Below are 16,865 nucleotides of genomic sequence, written 5' to 3'. Positions count from 1 at the left end.
CAAACAGTAGCCTGTATGTATTTGCCAGCAAATCCTCTCTGCACAACGAACCTACTGTTTTAGCAAGTAACACAAGAGATTTTGTCCTCAGGTTTTGTTTAAGAGTTTCCTTGTTATTTATGTGTATGAATATTTATAAAAAAGCCCAAAGAGATACAGGAAATGTGCTGTAGAGATGCTCATTTTTAGGAGAGTATGTTATTAAGTTAACATTGTAATCTGCAGGAATATTCCATGAATGACCTTGGTACATAGCCACACAGTGAGTGGCCAAAACAGCTAAGCAGAAGTGTTGTGTTCTTTACCAGGGAGGAGCTGCCTCCTTCTTTGGCTAAGAGGGATACTAGGAAGAAAATAAAACTAAAAACTCAATGACACCAAACCACTGAAAGATCAGAGTGCAGGCATCAAGCTAAGGGCTTCTGGAAGACTTAAAGAGACATTTTGGAAAATGAAGCTTGAACAAGAAAATGTTATTAATGTGTAAGGCGATATCATGCAAAGTCAAAGACTTTGTCTCAGGCTAATGTATGTCAAAGCAGCATTTTCTTCACCTTACTGCTTTCAAATATCTGGTCTTCTCTCCCCCCGATTTTCACTGGAGAGAAGAAAAAAAAATTGAATCAGGATAGAAACTGCTGCTGCAGCTCCCCAGCTGTGGCACTGCTGTGCTGTCCAGCTCCCATCTCATTTCAGTCAGGCACAGCTCTGCCTCTCCTTATCCACCAAGGCCTTTTGCAGTCACTCAGGCTTGCCTATTCCTGTGCTCCAGCCTTCCACTGCCCTAGCAGGTGTCTGGTAGGGACAGGTGTCTGCTCCATCTTTCAGCAAGATTGCCATCAAACATCATTGTCAAGGACTGATAAGCTCCCACCTGTCTGCAGCACACAGAGCTGCACTGAGCACTGCAGATCTCTGCTGTACCTCTGCCTGCCCTCGCTGAGCTGCTGCTGTGTTAGCAGCCCCTGTGTGTGCTGAGCCAGCACCTGAGGGCTGCTGTCTCTGACGCTGCCATCCCGGGGCAGCCCTCCCAGATTGTGTCACAGGGGTGGCCAACTGGAGCTGGTCTGATGGATGTGCTTGTGAGAGCCCTACAGCTGACGGCAGCTGCTCACCCTTCTCTCTGCTTTCTCTACCCTTGATGTGTTTGGAGCAGCTGGTGGGGGGGCAGAGCGAGCAGCTGCGGATTTTCCTTTCTCTTCCATTGTGATTGACTGAGGGCATACTCACCAGGAAGACTGGAAGCAGTGCACCTTGACTGCCCTCTCATTTCCTTGCCTTCAGTTCTCTGATAGTCATCCTCACTGCTGCCAGCATTCTTCTCTATCACCATTTCTTGGTATCCTGCTGATAAAAGAGGAAAAAAAGAATTGTCGACTCTCCAGGACATGATCGTATGAAAAAAAAAGCCAGAGGAGTGCAATACAAACTGCCTCAAATCAGAGAATAGCTAAAACCCCCAGCACTAGTTGTTTAAAAACTGGACTTTAAAAAGCCATATTTGGGGAGGAAAGCATTTCTTTTTCCACTGAGCAATGTGAGGAAAATCAAGAGAAAGAAAAGGTCTGTGAAGAAGGTGGTAGCTTCCAGCTCTTTATCATTGGTTCATTTGTTGGAGAAGAGTAGTAGGATCTTTCTATTTAATTGCTGAAACTATCTCAGTGCACCTTGCTCATTTCATGCATCTGTTTCAAGGAAAGCATTTTTGAACTAATTTTTGGTCTTTTCCCACTCATTATTATTGTTTTCAACATGTCAGAGAGCATCTTGGGGAGCTGCAGGGCTCTCAGTTTACAGGTGGAGAATCACTGGGGAGCCAGGGGCTGCAGTTCCTTGTAGAGGTGTGCTTACCTATGCTGGCAGCTTGGGCCAACTAAAGTCTCAACAGAGAGCTTTTACCTCCTGTAATAAAGTCAAATTTGTGCTGACTAATGTGAAGTTCTTTGATGTTGGCTAACTACCATGAACTTGTTTTTAGTTTCAGATAATTGTAAACAAAAATACAACATGCAAAATAGGTTATAATTTCAAATATTTATACCAAGAAAGAAACAACAAGCAAGAAAAATTAGAAGGTTGAAATCTGAAAACCCTCCTTCCTTCTATCCACTTCATTTGCTGCCAATTTCCTGAGCTGCACTGTTAAGGGCACTACTTTTTTGCCTAATGTCTCAGATTGCATTAGTGAGATTGCACCAACTTTCATTTTGATTACTTTATGTTGTTATTGTTATCATTATTGTTGTCGTTTTTTGTTTTTGTTTTTTTTGTCTTTGCCAGGGTCACAATCACATTTATAACTCTTTGGGGTATATTCATGTCACTTATCCGAGTTGTAGTCCCTCAAACCTCTGAGACTGGTGTCCCTTTGGCACATCAGGAGCTGTCCTTCATATGTCCATCATCAGCACCTTAACACAGAGAAGAAAATCTTCTTACCTATCTTGTCACCCCAGGCTCACTGTGAAATAATCTCTATCTACTTAATCATATTTTTCTATCACCCTTTATATAGTTTATATGATCTCCCTAGTTAGTCTCCGAAAGACCCTGCTAACTCACTCTTTAGCTATGCCAATTTTGAAGCATTCTAAATGTGGTTATGCATTTTAGATTGAACCTCAAAGAATTATCTATAACTCGTCTTCTGTATTCTATATAGTATTCTAATCAAAAGGAGAAAGAAGTCAGAAACACTCAATAAAAACATGTTAATATCACAAAGCATTTGAACTTTCCATCTTATTGTTGGTGAGAATATGTGCTGTTTTCATATGTTCAAAGTCCATTTTTGAAATTTGCTTCTGATGATTTGAATGCATTCTAATTCAAAACTGTCCTTACAAATACTGTGAATGTGTTATATTCAGACACTATAGTTATATTTAGAAAATGTTGATATTTTTTAGCAGATGTAATTATTTTTCTTCTTAAGATATACAGAACCTAAGTCAATAAAGCTATGCCAACTAAATGTTTGATTTACATAGATGGAATATCCATAAGGATTGATAGTTAAAAGTGCTGATCCTCTCTTGACTTCAGCCAAGGCAATAAAAAGTTGAGCTTAGATTTGGTGAAAAAAAAATCTCACTGATTTCTGTAGTCAAATTAGCATTACCTATTGCTATGTTGTCCTCAAATATGACAGAAATGTGTTGGCAATGATAAGGAAAACTGGTTTTGAAATGACAAAGACACTGAGAAATGGATAAATGCATGGTCTCCATTTAACACCAACTGTAACAGAAGCATTTGGGAGATGTTAAGCAAATTAGTCTTGGTGTGCTATGCATAATTGCTAATTATTTTTTCCAAGATAGCTCATTTATGTAATTTTCCAATAATCTTAGGTCATTTGCTTTTAAGTGTTTCACTTTGCATCCTTTGAAGGCAGTGACAGAACTCCTGCTGGTTTTGAGGTTAAAGTCTAAGAATCAAAGAATGATTTATAGTCAACACCAACTTGTGTGGCTTTCTCTTCTAAGAATTTACAGCCTAGAAATAGCAATCCATGGAGATTTCAGCATAAGGTAGTTTGGCTAATGGGTGAAAGAAATTATTTCTTGTGCAGTTTTGCCCTCTGCCAGGATGGCAAGGTGCTGGTTGCTTCTTTTCTTTCTGAAGGAAAAATCTGCTATAAATTAAAGCAAAAAAGCCAATTAAAAAAAACCAAACAAAACTTATAAATTGGTTGGGATGCCATGATTTACCCTGCTGGATAATTCTTTTTTATGGATGTGTTTTACCCTATTATACTTGTACATTTCTTTTTTTACTTTCTCATGTGTCCTTTGCTGTTTGAAATTAAAGTTAATTACTACTGCATTTTCAAGAAAACAAAACTAAAATAATAACTACTTTTGTAATACAGTGTTTGATTAAAAGAGTAAGTTTATTTGAGAGCAAAGAAATAAATCTTCTGCTTATATGAACAGCCAGCCATTGGAGAAAAAAGTGAATGTACTCTAAGAATAAGTTCCACAGGTTTTCAGATCATGGGGAACGAAATACACAAATAGTATATTATTATAAAATAGGAAAACTGTGTTTCAGCTGTCTGAATTTTAACAAAATCTAGCTCATGTGCTGATGGTTATTGATGTTCTAGGGATATGTGCAGTAAGTGTACAAAGGTGCCTTACTCTTTACTGGGTCATGTGTAAACCAGCTGTTTGCTGACTTGATGGCTTTTGCCTTTATTATTCATGTTTGTACAAAACACAGAGATCTGAACTGGATATTTCATTTATTTCTGTTTGAAGGAACTGATTATCAAGCATCTTGTGTTTATTGATTAATCTTCAGCGCTCTTCATATCATTCTCAGTCTATGTTTGGGGAATCCTCCCTTTTATTATTCTTGATCACTGACATCTCAGCTGTGACCTGTCCCCTGCTTACTTGGAGCAGTTCTTTTCCACTGTCTTTCTGACTGTCTTTGTTTGTAACTTGCCTCACTGAATGCCCTTTTTTTTGACCTCAGATAATGTAATTAAAATAATATAGATTTTCTTCTTTCTCATTGTGGCTTGGACACCTCTATAAATCAGTGCCTTTAGTAGTCATCTTACTATACCTCTGTTTCCTTGCTTCTTCATATATTTTTCTCATTACCCCTTTCTTTCCAAAGCAGCTGTCTAGTTCTTGTTAATGTCTTATCCATTATTTGCTAGTTTGAGAATGAGATGTAGTTCTATTATATTCAAGCAGAGCGCAATAGATTCTTCATCTCTCACTTGTGCAGAGTGCAGTAAATCCTGCATGCTGTTCTTGTTCAGTGAGCATATGGACTTCTCCATATCATCTTCAAGCAAGATCATATTATTTTATGTCATGTCAAAAGTTCTTACCATCATACACTTTGATTTGATTATTATTCTTATCAAGCTGGACTCTCACCTGGTCTTTGTGGTCAGGATAATGCATTCTTTAAATGTTAACACAGACAAAGAAGAAAGAGGAAATAAGTAAATACGTGCATTAGAAAGTGAAGAAGGTGCAGAAGCAGAGATCACCCCAGCTGCATGTTGCTACATTGTGCACATACAGCAGCACTGTCAATTTAATAAAAGTGACATTTAATTAAAATGTCCTTTTCCATACCTTGTACCATTTCCCTCCCCTTTTCTCTGTGCTTCATAAGAAAACAGTGTAAGACAAATATGCATTAACAACCTGTGCTGAGTACATGAAGAAAGAAGTGCAGAAAGACTGGGGAAAGGAAGTGATATTGTATTTTGTGTGAGATAAAATGTAGTAGAAAAATCAGAAAACAAAATAAGCCTTGGGTAGCTTTCTTTACCTAAATTTAGTCTTTGCTTTTCAGATTATTTTTTATATAATTTAATAATGTTGCATTTTACTTACAGTGTCTATATTGAAACTGTTATGTACATCATAATTTTCAGCACAATAATTGTCAGTTGTCCAATGTTCATGTTTTATCTACTGAACCTTAGCATCTTGTAATTTCAGTTTAAACTTGAACTCTTTTTGGTCTTGGTCTATAGCACTTGTATATGGTACATGTGGTTTTGTTTTGGTAGGTTTTTTGAATGACATGGTTGAGTAATTTAAAATACTAACACCTCACCACCCCTTACAAATCTTCAACATTAATTAGTTTTTTTTCCCCCCTTTGTGATACCAAATACTGGAGGAATTTCTAAAATTTTTGAAATTGCCACCCTGTAATCTGTGCTGTCCTAAAGTCCTAGAAGAGTCTTATTCTATCACTTACTTCTTTGGCTTTTGCAGCTGCCCAAGTTATTTTTTTTCCTAAATTAGGAATACCTTCTATCTCAAAGACTCCTTCTGCAGTCCTTTCAGGATACACAATTCCTCTGGTCTACTCTTGACTTTTTATTTATCTAATAGTATTGTAATAATTTGTCTCCTAGTTTTAAAATTATCAAACCAATAAAAAAAAATCAGGGATACAGGGTCATCACATTTGCTAATCATCAAGAGGATAGCAGTACATTTTCCATGTTGAATTGAATTAATCTTCTTGCCTCTTTCTTTCCCAAATATCCTAAACAAACAAACAAAAAAAAATCTATCTCACCATATAATAATTTATTACATGGAAATTCATGGATTTTTTTTCTTTTTTTTTCTTATGTCTGGGCATTGTTATGGCTGTCATGTTTTTCTGCTTACCATTTTAACATATCTTGCTGGTATCTTTTCAGTCTCATAAGGGGCTTTGCATATAAAATGTCTGCAGCTTCAATTGGTAGCAGTCTTTCATCAAATATATTAAGAAATCTAATTTAAAAAAGCATATTCACACATTGTAGTGAAGAAGTTAATTATCAAGTCACTACCGGTGCCAAACATAAGCCTAACCATATCGGAGATTATTGGGATTTCTTCTTGTATTTGGCCTTGTTATTACCTCTGCTCTAGGCTCTCCCACAACAAGTGAGAGCTTCTTTATCTCATCCAGTTAAGGAACTGACAGACCGACCTACTCATAGCCTGAAAAGCTCTTATTCTGGGTGTGGCATGAAGTAATACTTTCAAATGGCACATGATTTCTACAGGTAATTTTGCAAACTTCATCAGTAGTGGGTAATAATATCCTGTTTTCAATTCATTAAAGAATAATTACAGGATAGACCACCCATGTACATTCAGTTATGACAGTATATAGGGAAGAAGAAAAAGGATTTTTTTTTCACTTTTTTTCAATCTCTTAAGTAGAGGAATGGGGGGGAAGATAGCCGGCTTCCTGAAAAACCAAGGCATTTCCAGTGACATGGGAAAACAACGAAAGGATGCAAAAGTTGGAGGAAGGGAAGAGAAAACAAAAACTCATCTTTTCCTCTAGTGGTTAACCACACTGAGAAATTGATTGAATGATTCTATTTGATTTGTTGTTGCAATCTCTGTAGCAAACCCCATATCCATCTGGCATGCAAGTTCATAGAAAAAATTATTTGGAGAAACTGCTGTGTTTTGTTCTGCTGTGACTCATGTAGAGAAAATTAGTACAGTCCTTCTTGCTAAGTATCTGCATCTGCTAGGGCTCATCCCAGTTTCCTGATAAAGCATAGAGCTACCAGATGTTAGCTGAAGAGTGGCTTGTTGGCAGCTGGATAGAACGGCCAAGGTTTGATTGCTAAGCAGTATCACTTGTCAATGAGCCATGTCAGTGTTACTCTGCATTCCACCTTTTTTGTCTGCAGTCCTAAACCCATAAGTAGTGCAATGAAGTTGTAACATCTGAAGGAATATAACAAGCTTTGCTGCACTGAGCAAAAATGGATAAATGGGGAGCATCTGTCATGTATTTAAAACCAGTAGTCATGGTGTTTTTCTCATTATTCAAATTGCTTTTGGATAGTTCTGCATACCTCTATCAAATCTTTCGGTTACATGTGAATTGCAAAATACTAAGATGATAAAATTATTAAATTTTCAGTTGTTTGTGACACCAGGAGACACTGTAAGAGTAACAAGATATTTGCATGACATGAGTACAAGACAGTGTGTCAGTTCTTATTTTATTTTAAACCTTATTTTAAAGTGTTCTTGTTTGCTGGGTTGTTTTAGGAAGAACTTCAAAGGTGCATTTCTAAGTCTGAGCCTTGGAAACTGAGATATGAAAGCACTGTCTACTCTGAGATGGTGATCCCTAGATGGGTGTTTATCCTAAGAAATAGAACTATCCTAGTGATGGCTGACTGGTTCCAAGATTCTCTTTAAATAACCGTAATTTCATTGAATGCTGAATTTCTACAAAGAATGAAAGTGGCTGTTTTCTCTCTGTAGGGAGAGGTGGCAAAGATTTTTTCCAGAAGAGCTTGTTTTCTGACCTTGACTCTCTTTTATCTATATTTTTCCTTAGCTGGAAAAATCAAATACGTTAACTGTTTTATCACCAGATTTAGTACCAACTGAGTCTTTGTCCCCAGCTCAAGAGCATTTGTGCCTTTTTGTAGACTTAAACACTGGTGTAGTCTTTAGAGAACCACTGGAGCTGTGATTGAAAACTTGCCAATGTTACATTTACTTTACAGAAAGTAGGTTTGCAATGCCTTCAGAGCCTGTCTGTGTATAATTCCATAGTTTATATGGTCAGATTGTAAGAGTTGTTTATATGTTTTTTCTCTTTTGATTTTTTTGTTGGAGTTCAGTTCATGGCTAATATCCCTTTCTTGTGAATAACCAAATTGTACGATTTGTTTTCTAAAATCACCTACAATTAAGTATTCCCTCCTTCGGAGTCATTCCAAAAAACTAAGTCTTACTCTTTTTTCTTTCCTTATACTTGAAATTTTTGTTTATTAATCAACAACCCACCACCATAGTGGTTTCTTCTCTGTTCTTCCTCTACTCTCTAACCTAGCAAAATATTGCACTGGAAATAATGTCTTTCCAGCAGGTTAAATAGATTTTGGCTTCTTAAGTATTCCTATTGTGGCTTCCTTTTACCTCAAGTTCAGCTGCCCCTTCTCCTGAAGGTTCATCCTATCTCTGCATTTGCAGTTATCTATTGTTCTTAATTCTCTTTGATGTTGCCCTTCAATATGTCAGAATTTACTGCTGATAGCAATATACATTGCTTTCCATGTTTTCTTTCACTGCTTTTTCAAAACCCATTAATGATAATTACCCACATAATAAAACTAGATATGTTACAAAATTAAAAATAAAACCACACAGTTTTCTAAAATAAAAGATTTGAGGTTGAGGTTGCCATCTTCCAGGTGCCACCTCTTGAAAAGTGTGTGCCTTTTTTCCATTAATCTGGGGACTGTTATTCATACTTGAGTAACTGACCACATATTTTTGGCATACAGACTCCTGGAGAATGGGCAATTGCACAGTGCCCTGCTGCAGGTGGCTACATGCTGCTCATGGACTTGATTAGTCCAACAGTCGAGATGAGGGGCACAGACCCAAAATATGGTGTAGCAGTGCAACCCTCCTTTGTCAAACAGTCCCACATTCCTCCCTGATGACATGGACCAGCGCACGTTAGGAGAGAAGAACTCAGCAAAGAGAGGACAGCGCTGTTCCCAGTCTGTCTGATACAACTATCAAGTCAACAGCTTGCTGCATTCAAGAGCCTGTCCCACACATAAACACCCTCTGTAAAGGATGCAGAATCATAGAACATTTTGGATTGAAAGGGACCTTTAAAAGACATCTAGTCCAAGCCTCTTCTGCAATGAGCAGTGTCACATTCAACTTGAGGTTGCTCAGAGCCCTGTCCATCCCAACCTTGAATATTTCCAGGGTTGGGAGTCTCATAAGAGCAGAGGAGAGGGGCAGGATCACCTCCCTTGACCTGCCATATTTCTTTTGAAGCAGCCCAGGAAACAGTTGGTTTTCTGGGCTCCAAGCACATGTTGCTGGCTCATGTCCAGCTTTGCATGAGTAACTCCCAGTCCTTCTCAGCAGGGCTGTTCCAAATCCCTTGATCCCTCAGACTGTATTGATTCTGGGGGCTGCCTCGAAGCAGGTACAGGACCATGTACTTAGTGTTGTTGAATTCTCTCTCTCATTCCTTGCAGGATGGAGGATGTAGTCTAGCCTGTCACATAAATTCTACCAAGTTCCACCATCAAAAATTTTTTCTATGGCAATGCAATACATAATCACATATATTTCAATTTAAAATGAGATAGATCCAAATACTTTTCCTTCACATTTTGTTCAAGCCAAAATCAGGTACTTATTCTCCCTTTTATGTCTGTCTGCTGAAAAGCATAATTTGTCCAATTCTCTCACTCACCATTGTTTACCAAGGTGCTCCTGGTTTTAACCAGTGTGGGATTGTGAATCCTGATGTTATTAGACATGTCAGCCTGTTTGTCTGACAGTGCCACCAGAGATTAACCTGTCAGGAACATCTCCACCAAAAAGTATTGCTCAAAGGCCTTTTTGTGAGATTACTTGACACTTGCTTATGAACTATGATTAACATTGCCTCCTAAAACACTCTGTATTTTTATTTTATAAGCCATATGGCCCAAACTGGCCTAGTGTTGTATAGGTGTGAAGGACAGTCTGGATAAATTTAATTACATTGGACTTCTGAGCTTTCCAGTAAAAAAGTTTCCATGGTAATGTAATTACTGTATTGTGTTTTATATCATTTATCCCTGTGTCCCCCTGGTTATTACTTGATTTTTTTTTCGCTTTCTTCTGGAAAACTATGTTTTCAGGAAGAAAACCAAAACACCTAAATAATTATTTCTCCAAAAGAATTTCTGTGCATATTTGACTTTTAACCAGATGTGAAATATGTGGCTATTAGGAGCTGAAAGATTTCACCTAAGGGTTTTGCTAATGGATCACTGGAAGCCTGTGAATATATATCTTTCTTCTCTTATGGGAACTTTGCAGAATAGTTAATAGAATCTGAATTAGTGATCCTCACTAATTAGTTAGACCCTTTTTTCTTTGTAGTCCTTTTAACACTTTGTAGCTGTTAAAATGTTATGTATACAAAATTGTAGGTGAGAACCATTTCAGATGAATAAAAGATTTAAATGTGGCTGGGCTGCCAGTTTTGCTATACAAGAGCTCTCACTCAGTGAAGTGTGGACTATGGCAAGCATGATGCATAGTAAGCAAATGGAGGTCTTCACTGAGTACAGTTTTCTTAAATTATTGTTTGATACTATAAAAATATTTTACTGCAGTTCAGCTGTAGGTTTCTCACAGTAGTAGCCAAATGGGTTTTATCTCACAGAAGTAGTAGCCAAATTCATGGGTAACTGTTCCTGGCAAAGTAATGCAGAAATTGTTCTCAGAGGATGCTGCAGCCTGGGTGCTTAAAATACAATGCAGGTCTGCCTTTTGTGTGCCCTTAATCTGAAACCCGGTAATGCGTCAGTGTACATTGACTTGTTATTCTACAGTGTGATAAATAATTGTATGGGCTTGTTCTTAGGGATGCATTTTCTTAGGCTTTTTGTCTTACAATCAGTGATTTAAATATCTTTTGATAACATGCGCATAATCGTGATATAAACCATGCAGAGCTTGCAGTTTTTGTCTCCTTACATAAATATTCCATCTGTGAAAAAGATGCATTGCAATACAAAGAAATGATAGAACAGGAACATATCAAGAAATGTACACACAAGCATGTTTTTAGTTCAATGTAAATTAATTGATGCATAAACCATGAGAGTCTGAAGATGGCTGTAAGCTCTATCCTGATTTTTACCTTATATTATACTGAAAAATGATCTGTGATGCTAAAAGATGGTTATTCTTGGAAACCTATATCAATTTCCTATTCACACAGCAACTGGTGGCAACTAAAAATAATCCTGGTTTAGTACTAGCTAAAAATCTGGTCGCATTTGGCACATGAACAACATGCACAAATAAAATTTAAGGTCCCCTTTCTGCTATTTCATTCAAGCCCACTCATCAAGCTTAGTTTGCTGCCATTTGAAAGCTATTGAAAAGCCATTAACTGGCAGGACTGTGAAAGCCGCAGTGCAGCAGCACACCTCAGTGCTGGAAGAATGTGGCTGCAAGTGCACACCAATTAAATCCTTCTATTCCTGGGGATGTGGGATTTGGAGCGGTGTCAATCAATTGTGCTACAATAGCACGTGCAGTAGTCATGGTTCAAGACGCACAGAGGTTTATCGTAACTCCAGCAGCCGGGTGAGGGTGACTTGGAAGCCTCTGCAAGATCCTGGAACAGAAACTACGCTGAATAATGTATTCTGAGGTGTACTGGATACCTGAGGAAGGGCTTTAAATAATGCATTTTCTGGGCATGACAGTTGTAGCAGAAGAGAATGCTGAAACCTGTAGTGAGACTACAGCCTGAGATGAAAGAATGTCTCATTACCATTTTATCAAATGCTGTAAGTAACAAAATGGTTATTTTGCTTTTAAAACTGTCTTTATTTTCTGAGGTGTGTCTTTTCATTACATATGAAAAAAGTCGAATGCAGATGCTGCATGATGTCAACATAGTAGTGGGGAAGGGGAGTTGTTACTTTGCATGTGAATATATAGGCAGAACCCAGTGTTTCTTTCTCTCCTCTGTTCAGAGGTAACTTCATTGTGTGTCTAATAATGCTCTCATTCTGAACTTCATAATGATCAGCTTTTAAAACTTTTGTTTAAATTAATCACCAAAGAATGTAATGTCCGAAAAGAAGAAACGTCATTGACAGCATTATGTTAAGGACGCCTTTAAGGACAACCTTGGAACATGGCTCTCACACTTTGCAAGGATATATAAATAAGAATAGCTTTATAACTGTGAGTCCAACTCATCATCTACTGTAGAACAAATGCTTGTATTCCCTCCTTGTCAGAATATTTAGCTATTTGCTGTGACAGATTTAAAAAAATAACAATGAACTTTTAACCTTGAATCATACAAGCTTGCCTCCTTAAAGACATCCTGAAATTGGGATCTATGCTAAATGTATTTGATTCATTGCAGAGGAAATTCCTAACAGCATTTTTTTTCAAGGTTGCTTGTCTTCCTAGCTGCACATTTTTCAGTCTTATAGGATTTGCCTTTGAAAGCATCCAGAGTCTGAGTGGAAATTGCTGGGTTTACACCAGAGAAATGAATTATTCTTTAAATACTTGTTTTGTACAGCCAGCAGTAGTTAAATAGCCATAGATATTTTTTACTTGAAGGACTTAGAAAACTTCCGACTTTAGTGAGTATGGCACAGTTTTTACATATCAAATAGCAGACTGCTGTAAAAGGTTTTTCTTTCTAGATCGTGGTCTTTGATGACTTAAGTGCACCAAGGACACTTTAAAACTATTTTTAAAACACTGTGTTACAGTTAATAAACAAATAATGTGGTTCTTTGCTGTTTTAATATGAAATTAAGGTGGCCTGAAAGTATTTTAGTACTTCAAGTAAAAATTATTTATATGGGTTTCCTCTTGTCTGCATTCAATGGGACTGGTGTATGGACTGCTTTTAATACTAGTGGGGGTTAAAATTCCCTGTTCATGCTGAGAAGCAGAGTAGTTTTACTGCAGTTTTAGAGGTGCATTCTAGGAATAAATCTTTGAGCTTGTATTGAGATTTGATAAAATTAAAAAGAGCAATTTGCAATATAACTATCTTGAAGATGTCAAAAAAGTATTGTTTGGTTTTTATTCACTTTTAAATTACTCTTACAGTGAAACTGTAGTAAATCTAGATAGGCATGTGAGTGTCAATAGCATGCTAAATAAGCAACTTTAAGGTGAAACTATAGGAAAGATACGAGGATGACCCTGAGGTTCTTCTGTTAAAAGGAAGTAAATGATGACTAATTGGGATGTTCATTTCATTGATTGCAGAGATGAAGGACTAAAACACAGCAGAAGGGAAGGTGAATGTACAGCATCGATTTTGTCAATAATATTTGTTTCCTGTTTTTCAGATTTGGAATTTTGATTAGTGAATTCTCAGTAAATTGGGGTGTTTTACCACAAAGCACTTTTCTTTCCAAATAGTGTCCTTTAGAAGACAACGGATGCTGGTTGGAACCTGACAGGAGCTTTTTTCACTGCCCATGCTTCTCAGAATTGGCAGAAGTGCTTCCATTTCCACCTGTAATTAGTGAAGGAGAAGCACTTCCTCTGCGATGCTCCCCTGAGCATTATTATCTGACTTAAGGTGCCAGGATGTTGCAGATATTTGTGTTTGGCAGACAGCTGGGACCAAAGCTGGGCCAGGGCTGCGTGCGCAGTTGCAGCAGCAGCAGTATTCTGAGATGTGCTGAGAACAGCTGAATCTCACAGTGCTTGGAACATGACTCTTCACACCCCACTTCACTTTCAACTCATTTCACCAATGATTTCTGTATCAGAAAGAAAAGACACTGATCCAGAGCAGAGCACTGTCTCTTGGACTACTTTGGGTAGAGAGGAAATATCTAAAAGGCACAAATTAATGAGACTTAAAAGCTAGTGTTTTATGAACTATAGTGCTATGTACCTAGCTTTTGCATATGTTTGCATCTTGGTTTTTTTTAAATCTTTGCATTAGATATGGGAATCTGAGCTGAGAAGGGCTATAGCTGTTTTCTGATTATGTTAGTAGAATTTTAATAATATTCTTTCATTTTTTCATGGCATTGCTCCCATTAGAAATCTGTGAAAATCAGATATGCTTCACCATATAAGTCACCATCTAGTCACAAACCTTTTCTGGCTGGAAAGATCCAACTTTAAAAACTCTTCAGTCCACTACAGACTCAAAAAATCATTAATGTTGGAAAATACCTCTAAGATCATGGAGTCCAACCATTGTACTAACACTGCCATATCCACCACTAAACCACAGCCCCAAGCACTATATCTGCCTGTGTTTTGAACAGTTCTAGCGATTGCAATTCAACCAATTCCCTGGGCAGACTGTTCCAGTGTTGACCACACTTTCAATGAAGTAATTTTTCCTAATATCCAAACTGAACCTCCTCTGGCACAACTTGAGGCCATTTCTTCTTGTCCTATCTTTTGTTACCTGGGAGAAGAGACTCAATATATCCTCCTTTAAGACAATTGCAGAGAGTGATAATGTGTCTCCTGAGCATCCTTTTCTCCAAGTTAAACAAGCCGAGCCCCCTCAGCTGCTCCTTGTAAGACTTGTGCTACTGACTCTTCTCCTGCTCTGAGCAGGGGTAGCTATGTGGCCAAACCAGATTTTCTGTGACCATGCCCAGGGAGGTCTTTCATCCCACTAATGCTTTGGAACTGTGCCTGCTGCAGCCATCATGTTGTCTTTAGCTGGCACCTGCAGCATTTAACACTAAGCCGAATGTGTGTCTGCCTGCTGGAGCAGCTCATGTTGTCACTACTCGTGCCCATCTCCTTTTTGCAGCCAAGTATTGCTGCTGCTCAGAGCTGTCCCTGTCTGTGCTGGTAGCTTATCCTTGGCAACCTGTGACTGTATTTAGAAAAGAGAACAGTGGTTTGTAGGAGAGTATCACATATGATCTGCCAGCTGCAGGGTACCATTTCATCTTGATTTGTGTGATAGAATTGTACAAATGAATGTCATTTTGCAAATTGGGCAGCACCTTGCTGCTGTCTTCTGTCTCTTTTATATCTAGTTATGATATATATATCATCATTTGCGTGTTGTGGCAGTGGTTTTCTACCTTTGCTCTGGATATCCTCTGAGAGATCTGCAAAGGTTACTAAGAAAAACAGTACTTTAGCAAGGAGGATTAAGTTTGTTACTCCAGAGTCTGATTTCCACTGTAAATGCTGTAGAGGTGCATAAGTCCAAACAGAATAAAAACCTTGCTAGAAGGAGTTATAATCATGCCCAGTGGAAGTCCAAGCCAACTGAATTTATCCAAACATTAGTAAAATATAATCTGAACATCAGCTTCTACTTCTTTCTGGTTTATCTGTTTCCAATTCCTTTAAATCCTTTGTATGAATTAAAACCCACTGAACTGTTCTCTGTGACAGACCAATACCTACAGTGATCTGGGATGGAAATACTAGTTAGATGTTCATTGAAAAATTTAATCCAGGATTTGGAACAAGATTGAAAATAAACATAATAATTTTATTCAATATCTATCCCTTATTACCTTCAGGACCTGATTACATGACAAGGATTGTCCATGAAGTGGTAGCTCTACCTGAACCTTATGGAGCTTGGAAAGGGTGGGGGAAAGATGTGATATGATACATTAGTTTTAGTTTTCAGAGGATGGAGACTTGAGCTTGATTCTCCCATGGATGAAGAAGTAATACTGGGGGTGAAACACGTGATACCTTTGTATCAGATTTCTTACAGTGAGACAGCCTGTGAAACTTTGATCTGTGCCTCAGTAGAGTGACTTACTGTAGTTTAGACAAAATAAGAGAGGAGAAGCCTGAAAAGAAAAATTGGAGACCCATACCTGGTCTGTGACACAGGAACCATTTACCTCTGTGGCAGCATGTGCAGGATGTGTGATGACCCAAGTAACAGTGGCACATTGGTGCTCTGTCACACTAAATGGTTGGTGATATAAGAGAACTAGCACATTTTTGAAGTGTTTTCTCCTTTCCATGAATAAGATTTCTTCTCTTCCAGAGTTAGGCAGGAGGTGGTAATAATTTATTTATTGTATATTCTGATGTCCCAGAGAATTCTCATATCTTCTTGGACATCTCTTCTGAGTCCAATGAGGAGCTCCAGGTACAAAATAATACAGAGAGCTGTAAACAGAAGCAGGATGTCTGTGGCAGTCCTTATTCAACACCTATCCCTTCTAAGCTGATAGTTCATGGTAGCGTCTGCTAACTCTTGTGTCATGGTTTATTTCTGTAATAACAGAGCTAAGTACACCATGGCTGCAGGGAAAAATTCCTTTCCCTTGTACATGCTTATAACACTATGACCTGTGGCATGAGGTTAAGATTGTTACTGAAATGAGATGCCTAGCATGGCTGAGTGATCCTGCCTGCTGGAAATGAAACTGGGAGGCAGAGTCAAGAGTCATCTGCCCTGGGAATTCTGAAAGAGAGGGAGGAGTGGCTCTGTGAAATGAACCACTGCTTGGGAGTTTTAAGGTCCTGTGAAGGCACATAAAGCAAGTCTGGAGGAGTAAAGAGATTTTGATGAAAGGCATTTGTTTGAGAAGCTTATACTGTAAAAAGGTATAAGAGAATGTTAATACAATACATGATATTCTGTATCCCATTTTGACAGACTGAATGTGTCTGATGTATCAGTGATATGCAATGGAAACTTTTTTTAAAAAGTTATATGATAATTCAGGTGTCATGAAAGATATCTAAAATAAAAGGGTTTTAATTATTCAAGACCAAATTATTCAATTATTAAGAACAAATTAGTTGTATCTTACTAACCTTAGTACAAATGGAGCCAGAACTAGACTATTCTTACTT

The 16,865-nt window shown here is 37.9% G+C and overlaps 1 protein-coding gene across 7 annotated transcripts in view; it reads left to right on the top strand.

The window, feature by feature from the left end:
• Nucleotides 1-16,865, top strand: part of MYO16 (myosin XVI) — a 356,937-nt gene that overhangs the window by 64,202 nt on the left and 275,870 nt on the right. For 2 of the 7 annotated variants that reach the window (XM_031503852.3, XM_021545589.4), the window contains exon 1: nucleotides 11,687-11,851. The exons of the other annotated variants lie outside the window; for them this stretch is intronic. In XM_031503852.3, coding sequence (XP_031359712.3) covers nucleotides 11,824-11,851 — 28 coding nt within the window. In that variant the 5' untranslated portion in view covers nucleotides 11,687-11,823. Of the gene's footprint in view, nucleotides 1-11,686; nucleotides 11,852-16,865 lie in introns of those variants that run through there. 7 annotated transcript variants of the gene reach the window in all.

This window comes from Lonchura striata, chromosome 1 (genome assembly GCF_050655825.1).
Source record: "Lonchura striata isolate lonStrDom1 chromosome 1, ASM5065582v1, whole genome shotgun sequence".
NCBI lineage: Eukaryota > Metazoa > Chordata > Aves > Passeriformes > Estrildidae > Lonchura > Lonchura striata.
Note: the sequence above shows the minus strand (reverse complement) of the source record. Positions and strands in the feature narration are given on the sequence as shown.